Source organism: Pipistrellus hanaki (assembly GCF_964339955.1).
Source record: "Pipistrellus hanaki genome assembly, chromosome: 4".
Taxonomy (NCBI): Eukaryota; Metazoa; Chordata; class Mammalia; order Chiroptera; family Vespertilionidae; genus Pipistrellus; species Pipistrellus hanaki.
In genome coordinates, this window is record NC_140506.1 from 69,399,188 (window position 1) to 69,412,664 (window position 13,477).

The 13,477-nt window shown below is 36.6% G+C and overlaps 1 protein-coding gene across 1 annotated transcript in view; it reads right to left on the bottom strand.

The window, feature by feature from the left end:
- FBN2 (fibrillin 2) overlaps nt 1–13,477 on the bottom strand; it is a 241,195-nt gene that overhangs the window by 109,580 nt on the left and 118,138 nt on the right. The window contains exons 8-10 of the mRNA XM_084880950.1: nt 11,758–11,883; nt 2,410–2,562; nt 410–643 (exon numbers count right to left, since the gene is read on the bottom strand). Of these exons, the coding sequence (XP_084737076.1) occupies nt 410–643; nt 2,410–2,562; nt 11,758–11,883 (513 nt within the window). The remainder of the gene's footprint in view (nt 1–409; nt 644–2,409; nt 2,563–11,757; nt 11,884–13,477) is intronic.

Here is a 13,477-nt window from a genome sequence, read left to right on the forward strand (position 1 = left end):
CAGAGCAAGCCTTATTCAGTTTATCTCAGTTGAGAAATGGTTCTGGAACTAATTCAAGGGTTGTATGAATAGGGCAGCTGCAAAGGGCCAAGTGAAATACACTGGAACCAAAAACGTGCTTTTGAATGGCGTCATCTGGATTGGAGTATCACTGTACTCTCATCTCTCCTTTCAAAGAAAGCCTGGGCCACTCATTCTTTTCTCCAATTTGGAAAGTTAATGAAACACAAAAAATAATATTTTTCTTAAGAATTCTATATTACTGCATTATATTTTAGACCCTGAAACAAATTTTTACACATATATGTATACATGCACACACACGCCTTTTGGAAAAAAGAAAAAGTTAGGAATTATAATATCATTTAAGACAGAAAACTAAAGAGTTTACACAAAAGTGAACACTCACTTAGTCCAGTGATGATGGGCCCCTGTCCCCCGGCCCCTACACCCACTCCCCCAACACCAGGAGAAAAGCCATTGCCTCCAGGGATGGGGATGAAGCCTGCCCCTCCGGGGCCATAGCCGTTGCCATTGCCATTTGGGGCAAAGCCATTCCCCCCAGTGCCTCCAGGTCTGGAACCAGCACTTCCTGGAATCCCTCCTATTGGAAGTCCATCCATGCAAAGTCTGTGATACTCCTCTAGAAAAAAAAAAAAGAAAGAAAGAAAGTTCAGTTACATACAAATGGCTGCCTTCCTGCATAATAAAACAACCGGTGTTACTTTGTCTGTGCCTACATGATGTGAATGAGTAGGGCATCATTCTGATAAATATTTTCAATGCTAACAGCAGCAGAAAAAATATGTTTCAGAAAGATATTAAAACCTACGGTATATGTCATATTTTAACTGAGTTGCATAATCAAAGAATTGTCTTTATGAGTATTTTGATTTTATGTCCCTTAGTGAAACACATAAAATTCTAGATATACCTATGAATGCAAGAAATTTACTTAAATGGAAGAAAATTAAAGCTTTAAATAATTTATCCTATATATTTTATTGTGCTTGAAATGTCTTTAGTTTTGCAACTATACATGTTTCCTATCTCTTTTCTTCTCTTTAAGGGATTAATATGGCTTTAGAGTAATATTTCTTCCAATGTGGATTCTAACAGAAGATGGTATTTAATAAGCTTTAAAATCTGCTCCTTATTTGTCCAAGTATTGAAGTTGAGAGAAAAAAAGCAAAGGTAATGAATGCCTTGATTTCCTTAATTGTTCTCAGAATTAGGAAACTATATCAAAAGAAATGAAAACTATTTAGGTCAAGTAATTGTTTCAGTATTAATATTACTATTATTTATTACTAGTGGAATTATGAGTTTCCAAAATTATATACTATGCATTAACTTTTCTAAAAAATTTACTACTTGATTTTAATATTTTATAGCTTAAAGATTTTGAAAGAATGTGCCTTGTTTTTCTCCATAACAGTACATATAGTTACATATTTTACAAACATAGTTAAAAAAATTAGTTTCCATAAAAATTAGTTTACAATACAATAACATGTTGATATGCCTTTATGTTATTGCATATTAATTATACTTTACCTATTCATATCTACACTAATGAAAGAGTAAGATGCAAATTGATTGTACCTCCATGACACCCACCAGCCAATCAGGAGTGAGTATGCTAATTAACAAAGATGGAGGGTTAATTTGCCTGTGTAGGTGCTGAGTGGCCAGGGGCAGGGTGGGCCACTTGTGTTCCACACAGCCCCAGCCACTCTAGGCCTCTGCGCAGAGTGGGAAGGTGGAAAGGTGACTCTGACTGGAGTGAAGACAGTTCCAACAACCAGGGGAAGGACCATTCTTGCACGAATCTTCATGCATCGGGCCTTTAGTTATATTAATAAAAGATGCTATTGCTCATTCATTCTAAAGTGACTTTTCAATTTAGCCTCAGTTATATGGCAGTTAATGCAGCAAAATGAATGAGAGGCATCCTCCTACCCTTGTATTCTTAATGTTCAGGTCATTAGAAAAAAGAAAGTATCTTTAAGAATTGGGACACCATACGATAAGATAAGGGTACTCCTGAAATAAAATGTAAATGGAGGTTGAACTTTCTAATCAAAGATAGTCAAACTCTGACATGAAAGATCAGGAGGTTTTAAAACTAAATTGAAATACGGGCATTCAATTAATTTTTAAAAAAACTTCACAAAGACCAGTGATAATCAGCTTTTAAGAATTATTTTAATATCAATAAATTAGGTACAGTCAAAATTGATCCCAAATAAATAATGCTACCCTAACTCTTCCCAAAACACCCAAGTCACATTGAAGACAGTAATAGGAATATAGACATGACATGACTTCAAAAAGAACAGCAAAGTACATTAGTACAAATTTTTTTAGTACTGTCTGTCTTGAGGAGACTAGCTGCCAGCCACTCACCAGAGCCTCTGACGGGACAGGCTTCAGGAATGGTTCCAAGGCCCCAGCAGCGGCCAGGCTCACAGCAGCATTGCATTTTTGTCATTCTGCCCGGGAGCTCTTGTGCACAGCGACCATTCACCAGGCCTGAGAAACATGTGCCTGATCTTTGATCTGAGCATGTGAAAATAAAATAGAAGGCATGGCAGAATTATCTCAGGTTCTTACATCAATCATTTCACACATTAGAAGAGATTAAATGAAGTTATTTTACTTAATCTCTAGTGTATCTATTTATCTCTTCATTTCTATTACATTCCTTTACTTATTTACTGAGCAAACATTCATCTAGAACCATGCCACATCCCAGTGATACAAACATGAAAGCCATAAAGCAGATAGGAGTCCATACTGCAGTGAAAAGCCAACACAGCCAGGTCTGAAACTTGAAGAAAAGCAGAAAGGCAATAACCCAACCCTATCCCAGATCCTCCAATCCCAGCTGACCTGGAATTGTGTGCTGTTTTTGGCCACTGAGATTTTTGTGGATACTTGTTACATAGCAGTATCTGACTGATAGAGACCTACTTTAGAAAAGTTGATCAGAAGCATCTCTTTGAGACAGTGACACTGAGAAGAAATTTGAATAAATTCAGATAATGGACCAGTTATCTGAAAGAAGAGTAGTTCTAAGAGAAAGAAGGGGAGGTGCTTGATGTGTGTGAAAAGCAAGAATCCAATGTGACTAGAAAAGAACATGCAAAGGGGAGAGACTATGAGCTCAGAGAGATATCAAAAGCAATATCATGGAGACCTGAGGACCACTCAGGAGGACTTTGGATGTTATTTGGTGTTCTTTAAGATTAATTAAAGGTCTTCAATTAGAAGAAACACAATGGTTTACATTTTAAAAATTTCTTTGGCCACTGACTATAGTGAGGACAGGAAGGAAGACCTTCAGATGAGAGATGATGGTAGCCTGGATAAGGATGGAAGTAGTAAAGATGATGACATATTTTCAAAGTACAGCCAATGGGAACTTGCATGGGTGTGGGTCTGAGGGAAAAGAGGGAATTTCCTAAGTTTTTTTACTTACACAGCTGAGATGAGGATGACAAGGGAAAAAGTAGAATTAGAGAACATAATACACAGCTTCTATTTAACGTGTTACATTTGGGATGTTAAATATATGAACCTGGAACCCAGAGGAGTGGTCAGGCTGAAGATATATACTGGTGAGTTATCAGTATATATACATGGGTATTATAAGCTATGACGTTAGGTGAGACATTTTCAAGAACTAGGGGCAATGGATTATGTCAAATGGTGATGAGAAGTAAAGTAAGGTGCGGATTTAGAAATAACCTCTGGGTTTAGCAGTATTGCTATGGTAACGATTGTGTGTATTATCCTACAATATTGGGGGAGGAGAAGTGACATGATCAAATGTGACTACGATAAAGATCACTCTAGCAGCAGGAGAGAGAATGGATTAGAATGGCAGATAAAAGCTAGAAGACATCATCAAAAGACTACATAAAAAAAGCAAAACTACATAAGAATAAAATAATAGTGTCATCTGTGGGTTTATAACTGAATCTGCCTTTATTGTAAGCAATGAAAAAAAATGGCGTCTAATTCACTATATATTATTCAACTTTTATCAAGATGCCTTCAAAGGTATTTTGTCTATGACCACCAGAAGAAAGATGTAGCACAACAATCAGGAGCTGCCTATTAATAATGCACTTGAAACTATTAATCACAAATAATCCCATTAATAGATAAAGCCTATTTCTTTGCATTACATATAGTTTAAAATAAACATATTTTCCTGAATGGTCCATAGTATACTTCAAGTTGCTTTGCTTCCAAGTTATCTTATAATAATAAAGAGCCATTATGCTAATTAGACCAGATGGCGGAATGACCTTCTGGAATGACCTTCCTGAACGACCAGTGGGTGGGCTGCAGGGCCATGGGGCCACAAGGGCTGAGGCAGCCAGGGCTGTGAGGGCCTACTCTTGCACGAATTTCTTGCATCAGGCCTCTAGTCGTTAAATAAAAGAACTGACTTTAAGATGATCCATGTAAGAATCAGTACACCTCCCCCTATTTCCCAAAAGAAACCCAGTATGGCCCAAAGTGAAGTACAGATGGTCCCCAACTTTAGGATGGTTCGACTTAATGATTTTTTGACTTTATGAGGGTGTGAAAGCAGTATGCATTCAATAGGAACTGTACTTCCAATTTTGATTTTGATTTTTTCCTGGGCTATAGATAATGTGGTATGATATATTCTCCTGATTCTGGGCAGGAGCCGTGAGCTGCAGCTCCCAGTCAGCCACACCACTACCAGGATAAACAACAGACCCTCCATAGTTTACTGTGTTGCCAACGTTTTCTGAACATGTTTAAGATAGGCTTAAGGTAAGCGATGATGTTTGGTAGGTTAGTTGTATTAAATGTGTTTTCGACTTACAAAGGGTTTATTGGAAAGTAGCTTCATTATATGTTGAGGAGCATCTGTACTAAATTTGGTACATGCTGCATGCTTGAAGACACTGTAGACATTTTATAAACTGCATAAGCTGCTGTCACTGGAAATGATTTTACAGGGAAGTTTCTATTCCCAAGAATGATCCAGGAAAATAATTTTGGAAATATTCATTCCAGGAACCCAAAGTACCACATTACTAGATTTACTTGATTGTTACACTCCTCTAGAACAGGATGTAAATTAGAAAGTCCAAAACTCTTAACAGTAATCACTATAATGAAACAATACTACCAGTTAAGTTGAATTGTATTGATCTCTTCAAGGTTTCTGCAAGGAGGAGGCTGTACCTTAAGAAGTAGTGGCCTTGAATGTACCTTGGTTGTGGGCATATCCCCAGTAGGGGGTGTGCAAGAGGAAGCTGATCGATGACTCTCTCTCATCGATGTTTCTAACTATCTCTCTCCCTTCCTCTCTGTACAAAATCAATATTGAACTCTTCTTTGTCCTGGAAAAGGGTTAGTGTGTGAATTAAATAAAACAGTATATGTTCTGTTTCTAGCAGAATGGTGGATTAGCTACTCTGAATGTCTCTTTCACTAGAAACATCACAGATAAAACAATTAAAAAAAATACATTACCTAGCTGACATGAAAGTAATGAAAAAACAGTCTTAAAATGAAGTGAAAACCGGAACCATAGGAGGTAAGTGAACAAAAGTTTTCAGTTTTAAGGCTTGCTTCTTCAAAACTCTAGAAACCTGACATTTCAATTCAGATACTTTCCCAGGACCCAAAGCGCAAGAGATAAGAAGCCTAGTTTCTCCCCTCCAATATGAATGTAACAGGGAACTCCCTGATAAAGCAGGGGCTCCAAAGAACTGTATCCCTAGAGTAAGGTTAACTTAGAGAAGGGCAGCTAAGAGACTTGCCTGTCTCTGCCTCAGTCCTGGGTGGAGGAAAAGAAAGACCTTTCAAAGAATCTGTAACAATAAGCTCCTCCTCACACAGACAGCTTTGATGTCTCAATTCATATTAGGTCTGAAACCTTCAAAGGAGCAATCTAATATAAAGATGTCCTCAGGTAGAAATATTTCAAGCAACAGACAAAAACTAATACCACTGAGGATTTAACATTGACACCGGTCTTAAAGAATTCCCACAAATAAAATTCCAAGAAAAAGAGGTAGCTAACAGGAAAATAATAAATAAACAAAGAAGATACAAGGAAACAAAGCTCAATAAAAAACTGCTAGCTGACTGAACAAACAGCAAATTTCATATACTGAAATGGTCAGACTAATTCTGATAATTATTAATTAATGATAATTTATCTAATGTTAGTTAATAACTACATTATAGTTAACATGTCTATGGCTATTAAAATATTTTAAAAAATGTGAACAGGGAGAAAGAGCCCATAAACAAGGAAAGAACAGACTTAAAAGGATTCAGTAAAACTTCTATAAGTGAAAATGATTGTAACTGAAGTAAAATATTCACTGAATATATTAAAGTTTTGCACATAGATGAAGTGTAATGTTTGGAAAGTAAATCATAACTTTTTTTCATCAATTCCACAATTATTCTCTTCTAATAACATCATTGAGGCAAGGAAGTTACCATCAATCTTTTGAGTCAAAAACGTAACAGGATGAGATACAGATCAGTAATGTCTCATTGTTAAGGTCTCCCCAAAAATAGATTTCAAAGGCAAAAGAGTGGGTAGGAGTTGGCTTTGCATATCTGAAATTGCCTATCTCTGATAAAGTTCTGTATTGGAAATGTGTCATATAGGAGAATATCTGAAATAAAAAAGGGACCTCCCACAGAACTAAGAGTCATCTAGGCAGACCCTTAAAATAGAGAATTATTAGGAGCTAAGGCAGATGAAGCATATTTATTGCCACTTAGGACAAATCCTTCTAATGCTTGGTATATGTTTAACTATAGGACTGATATGTCACTGGAATGAAAACAAGTCTATTCCTCCAATAATAGCCTATCGCCCTCACTACACTCCCGGAGCAAGGTTTACATGAAGTCTTATTTAAAGCCACACTGAAAAAGAGGAAGCAATCCATCTCTTCTGATTAAAATATAAATCTATCTTGAAGCAAAATAATGGTACCATTATCAGAGTTTGTTTCATGGTTTGACATTCAGTCTAAACTTGATTTAAGAGAACTAAAGGTTAATTATACATTGTGATGAAAACTTGGTAAAAGTTGGGGGTTGTACCTTGAAATAAATGTCTCCTGTTGAGTGAGCTTTGCTTGTTAAAAATGAAGGGTTCAGCCAGAAAACACAGATGAGGTTAGCTCAAGCCAGAATACTAATAGTGATGGTAGGTGTTCGGTAAATAGCAACTATTGTCTCAGGTTTTAAGAGGCTGCCCCCACCTCTTTGATGGTCTGGTGCCAACATGGGTTTCCCTTGATTGATCCTGCAGATTCCGACTATTCCTAAAATACATTCATGTTGCTTTTGTTTCCGTTACACAAGACTAACTGGAGCTAGGAACAATGGTTCTTCAAGTTACTTCTTTCTTTAAAATAATGAACTGTTCCTTCCTCACTGTCTAAGTTTCTCTTTCTGGGACATTCTTTCTTAATTAAAATACTATCCCTGTTTCACCAGTCACCTGTTATATGATTCTGAAGTTAAAACTAAAACACTCTTCAGTATTTTGTTTCATCCCCATCTCCCCTTTCCCTTTAGTTAAATATTTACTTTTTTGTTATCTTTCAAGTGTTGCTAGAAATGTGTACATGCATATGTAATCAATACCCATCATTCACATAAAATGTTGCATAATAACAGCATGTCCTGATATCCTTCTCCATCATTGTATCAAGATCTTCCTCATTTCTTTATAACAGTTTTCCCCCCATTGATTTTTGTCTATGTCACTTGCTGTTGACTGGCACTTGGGAGTCCTGCTGAGAGTCCCTGCTGGAGCTCTGTGTGCACAACAGCAGCAGTGACATTATTTTGCACACAGAATCTGCTCCATGCTGCTTGTCAATTCATTATTTACTTGTCGCTGGCTGCCAGTCACTCTTCCGCCTGTATTACAATCTGAAGCTTAGGTATTAAAAATATCATGGATTTGACAATGACACTGACTTCCAAAATGACATAAGGGCCATCAAGTTGTACTACTAGAAATGCTTCTAAAAATATTGTTAGGTATGTTTCAACTCTTTAGAAATGACATGTTAGTACTCTGTTAAAAATAGAAGGCTCTTTCCTGGGTATTTAAAAAATTTGATGAAACACACCAGATAAATTTAAATTAGGAATTTGACTTTTATAGTTAGCATGAAATTAATTGGGAAAGCCATTCTCTTTAACTGGTATAGTTAAAACTAGAGGCATGGTGCATGAAACTTGTGCATGGGTAGGACCCCTAGGCCTGGCCAGTGATCAGGGTGACCAGGGGCCCCCGCTGGCACCTGCCTTGGCTGGCCTGGGCCCTGTGGGCTGTGGGCAGCTCCTGCATTGAGTGTCCGCTGATTTTCATATTAGGCTGTTATTATATAGGATGCCAGGCTAAACTCTCCTGCCATATGAAAATATTTTCCTACACATAAAAGAAAAAGGTAGTTACTGAGATCAGGTGGCTGAGTTGGTTGGATGGTTATCCCTTGCACAAAAGATTTTGGGTTTAATTCCCAGTCAGAGCACATACCTAGGTTGTGGCTTAGATAATAGGTCAGGATATGTACGGTAGGCAGCTGACCAATGTTTCTCTCTCTCTCCCCCTTCCTCTCTCTCTAAAAATTAATAAAAAACTTATCCTCTACTAAAGATTAAAAAGAAAAGAAGAAGGCAGTTTGTTGATACTTTGCAATGTGGGATAAGCTTAGGATATATTTGTTAACTAAAATAAGGAAGGGAAGCAGTCAGCATGTGCCACTCTTAGAATAAAGCTGCAGATAACATGCAGTTTCACACTAAAAAAAAGTTTTGAGTTCATCCAACTTATTATGATTAGCATATATTTGGTTACAAAATAAACAGCATGGGAATACCTATGACCTATAAAATTCAATCATAAATAAATTCAATCTAAGAAAATATACCCAGATTTTTAAAAATCAAAGTCAAAGATTTCTTACACATTAGAATGTTAGATTTATTTTTTCTCATATATAGAAAACATGTACTTATTCCAAATGTAACATAGTTATTGAAAAAAAATTTTAAGCTGCTTACTTAATTTTAACATTGATTTCATAATTTTAGAGAGTCATTCTCCCCTCCTGAGGGGTTTTCCTCTGTTCCTGGCTTAGGATGTTGATACTGAAATGAACAAGGACTTATGCTTTGCACAGGACTCACTGTGCCTCACTCTTAGGAGCTCACACAGGCTCTGAGATCATCTAGGACCACTACTCAGCACCACCACATCATGTCCAACAGGGTGACAATGAAAAGCAGTTATTAACCAGCATAAAATTCTTTCATTTGATCTGATCTCATTATTCATTTGTTGGCTGGGCTATTCATTCAGAAAAGACTTATTGAGTCCAAACTTGTATGCAAGGTACTACTATATAGACATAAGGCATAAGGCAGGGTACTACTACACAGACATGACGCTGCACAAGGCAGGACCTAATGAAGTTCACAGTCTGGCCAATGAGTAAAGCACAAGTTCCTGTGACAATATGTTAAGTCCAGAAATGAAGGAAATTAAAAATATTATTGGGAGGGGCTGATGAATTTTATCCAAGAGAATGTAGATTAGGTAGCAGTGGCTATAAAGAAATGAGGTATCTGATTTGGGACTTGAAGGATCAGTTGAAATTTTTGTTGTTGTTTTTTTAAGTATTAAAAAAATATTAAAAAGCACTTTCACTAAATCATTAATAAAATGTGAGGATTTTCACATTTTCATAAACTAGGTAGGTCAGGCATCCTATTCATTGAAGGGCCAGAATTTCAGTTAGTTTTAATGGGCACAGAGAGGACATGAAGACGCTTCAGGTAGAGGGAATATTGTGGGAAAAGACCTGAACTGTGCTCATGTTCACAATGAGAGAAATGTGTTGGGTGAGGATGAGTCCTGAATACAGTCTGGGTCAGGTTCTAAAGGGCTTTGACTGTCCAAGAAAAGACTTAGGACTTTTATATAGATAGGCAAGAAATAAATAGAGTTTATCATGATTTAATGGTAAACCAAATAACTGAAATTAAAGAAAGACAACATCAGTAAATCATTAGAAATCTTGATTTTGACTATCTGAATATGATGAATATGCCTCCTTTTCAATGCAAATAATAATAACAATAAAAAAACAAGTGTCGTTTGACTAAAGAAGGATTTAGCAGTTTAAGAAATCAAGTCTAAAGAAATAACTTAGAAATATATAAAACAGTAATGTCTGTTATGGCAAATTCTGCCCTCTAACTAGTTTGTCTTTCTTCTTAACCCTCCCCAACACCATTCCAATTCATTCTCAAAGGCCTTCCCACATTGCCTACCAAATAAAATGTTACATACACCTTATTTGATATTTCCAGAACTTCACAGTAAAATCCTCACTTATTTCTCCAGCCACATTTCTTCTAGCCATATTCTAAAACAACTTTCCTGAAGCCAAAATATATGACAGCCAGCCATTGATGTTCAATAATGACTCGCTCGCTTGTTGACATTTCTCCTGCAAAGATGAGTCCATTAACTGTTTCAAGCAGATGATTGTGTGTGTGTGTGTGTGTGTGTGTGTGTGTGTGTGTGTGAGTATGTGTGCGCTCATTATTTTCCTGTACTAATTTAAGAAAATTAAGCCACTGTTGGTTTTCTACTAATTTTCAATTCTCACAGCTGTTAAATTATGTTAAAAGAGCCTTGACCTATGTGGCTCAGTTGATTGGAGCTTTATCCCATACATTGAGAAGATTGCCGGTTTAATCCCTGTTAACACACTTAGGTTGTGGATTCAAACCTTTTTTAAAGCAGGATCTACATATCTCATGTTTATTGTTGGATGGCAAGAACTACCATAGTGTCTGGCATATTAACACATTTTAGCAAATGAATTCAGGCCTCAGCCCTTTTGTTGGGGCTGACTCTGTATTTCCATTTCAGCAACCCAGTTCACTTGGGCACATCATCAGGATCTACAGAATACAGAGGCCTGGCAGTCAGTTGCTGACATATCCTCCTGGTGGGTATAGGAGACTGGCACTGCTCAGACGACCATCCTCTAGTAAACCAAGCAACTCCGTTTTTGGGTGCTGGTTTAATTTTCCTAATTCCTGTATCTCATGAAACTTTAATGCCCCTGAAGACTAAGACTTGTTCAATTGGTTGACCTACACATGATTAAGAAGCACTGTTCTGTTTCTCTAAACAAAGAAGAACATAAAATATTATTTAGCTTCAATTTGAATATGCTTCAAGAACAAAATTAAAGGTGTCCATTACTTTTCCATAATAAATATTTTCACTAGAATAAGCAAGGCCTAAGTAAACAAGTCATTGACTATATTCATGATTCATAGCAACGAAAGAACATTTATCAATAATTACTACATTCTGTCTTCAAAGCAGAATTTTTAAAATCTTTCTCATGCCTTTGTGTCGCTAATGCTGGGCAAAAGCAATGTCTTAAGGAAGTTTTTCTTCATTTCCAAAATGACTCTGACAACATAAAACAAACCCAGATGGCTCCTGAAACTGAAGTCTTTGCAAAGAGCACCTGGTCCATCAGTCTCTCAATAGTGGTACCATTTATTTTAAACAACTCTTTCAGCCATTTTCCCAATGGTTTTATAATCGTTGCCATCTTCATACCTGCTTGGGCTGTTCTGTCATTATAAAGAAGCAGTGTATTGTGCTTTCAAAAACACAAGGCTTACCAATGCACCGAGAGCCATCAGTTGAGGTTACGTATCCACGTGGACAAATGCAAAAATAGCTTCCCACGGTGTTGGAGCATTCGCCAGTTTCACATATCCCAGGAATGACGCTGCACTCATCGATGTCTAATCAAGGGAAGAAGAAGAAGACGGTGAGAAAGGCCTTCATTAAATAGCTTTTAGAAGGGATTTAAAAAAAAAAAAAAAGAGTATGAGTGCAATCATGGTTGATTAGGTCAGATCATATAACCCTGAAGATACTCTTGTTTCAGGCCCTAAAGAATTTCTCACACATATCTATGGGAACTGAGATGAAAGTAAACTCCCATGGCAGTAAAAAGAGGCCAACTAAAGCAAAACTCTATATCCTTTTTTGTCTCTTTCCAAATGCAATTTAAATTGGAAATAAGTAAGAATGTCAACGTTTTAGTTTCCATTCTACACCAGTTAGGAATTATCCTACTACAGCCTTTATAAAAACACATACAGAGATCATATTTTAAAATATGGAGTAGCTACATTTTAAATTTTTATAGCTAATTTTCACACTAATCTTTTGAACCAATGCAAGGTGGCAAATACTTTCTTTCTTTTTTTCTTTCTTACCCCTCCCACCCCCCCCAATTTGGCTTTAGGAAATGTTTTTGTACTTACATCTGAATATGGGTATATTTGACATTCTGGGAATTAACTCCAAATCTAAAATAATATAGAAACACCACAAAGGGCAAACTTGGGAGGTGTCCAGTTTTCCTATTGTACCTCCCTGCTAATTCATTCAGTTTACTCAATGCTGGAACTAGTCTATTCCCTTTCACATTAATGAAAGGTCTGCTTTCTTTTAAACTTTTACTAAGGCAGGAAACCTGGCCATTTATATAAGCTTTAATGTACTTTTCTTCTAGTTCAATAAGCATCGAGAGGTGGAAAGTCAAAGCTACAATTTGGTACACTGGGCGCTAATTGTTAATACATTGAAAAGGAAGTGAACCTTTGTGAGGAAAATCCAGCTATGCCTGCTGGGAGTTAGCTGTCCTTTCTAAAGAACAGAACTAGCAAAGACCAGTGAATACAGAGACCAATACTAAAAGACACAAACAGATAATCACTAAAATATGAATTTGAGCATTTAATTTTTTAGTTACATTTTTTTAGAAATGTATTAATAAAAACACAGGAAAACAATATTGTTGTAAATACAAGAAAAATGATTATAAAAATAGTTGGCAATATCTTCCTTTTTTTCAATATATATTTTTATTGATTTCAGAGAGGAAAGGAGAGGAGGAGAGGGATAAAAAAAATCAATGATGAGAGAGAATCATTGATAGGCTGCCTTCTGCACACCGCCTACTGAGGATACAGCCTGCAACCTGGGCATGTGCCCTGACCAGGAACAGAACCGGGACCTCCTAGTTGATACATCAACACTCAACCACTCAGCCACATTAGCCATGTCAGCAATGCCTTTCTTGAATTCCTCTATTAGTATATTCATTTATCCTTTACTTTCCCATTCTATCACTCTTGCTTACCAACTGCATCATGAAATAACTATACATTTGTGCGTCTTCCTGGAATGTGTATATAAAAAAAATGACCAGATTCAGACATTCTCTGAAATAGTATCTTTATTTGAGGCTTAATATCCAACCACTGAAAGCACAATTGTACAAATCAAAATCTACCAATTCCCCGAGAGATCAGAATTTTAACAGGA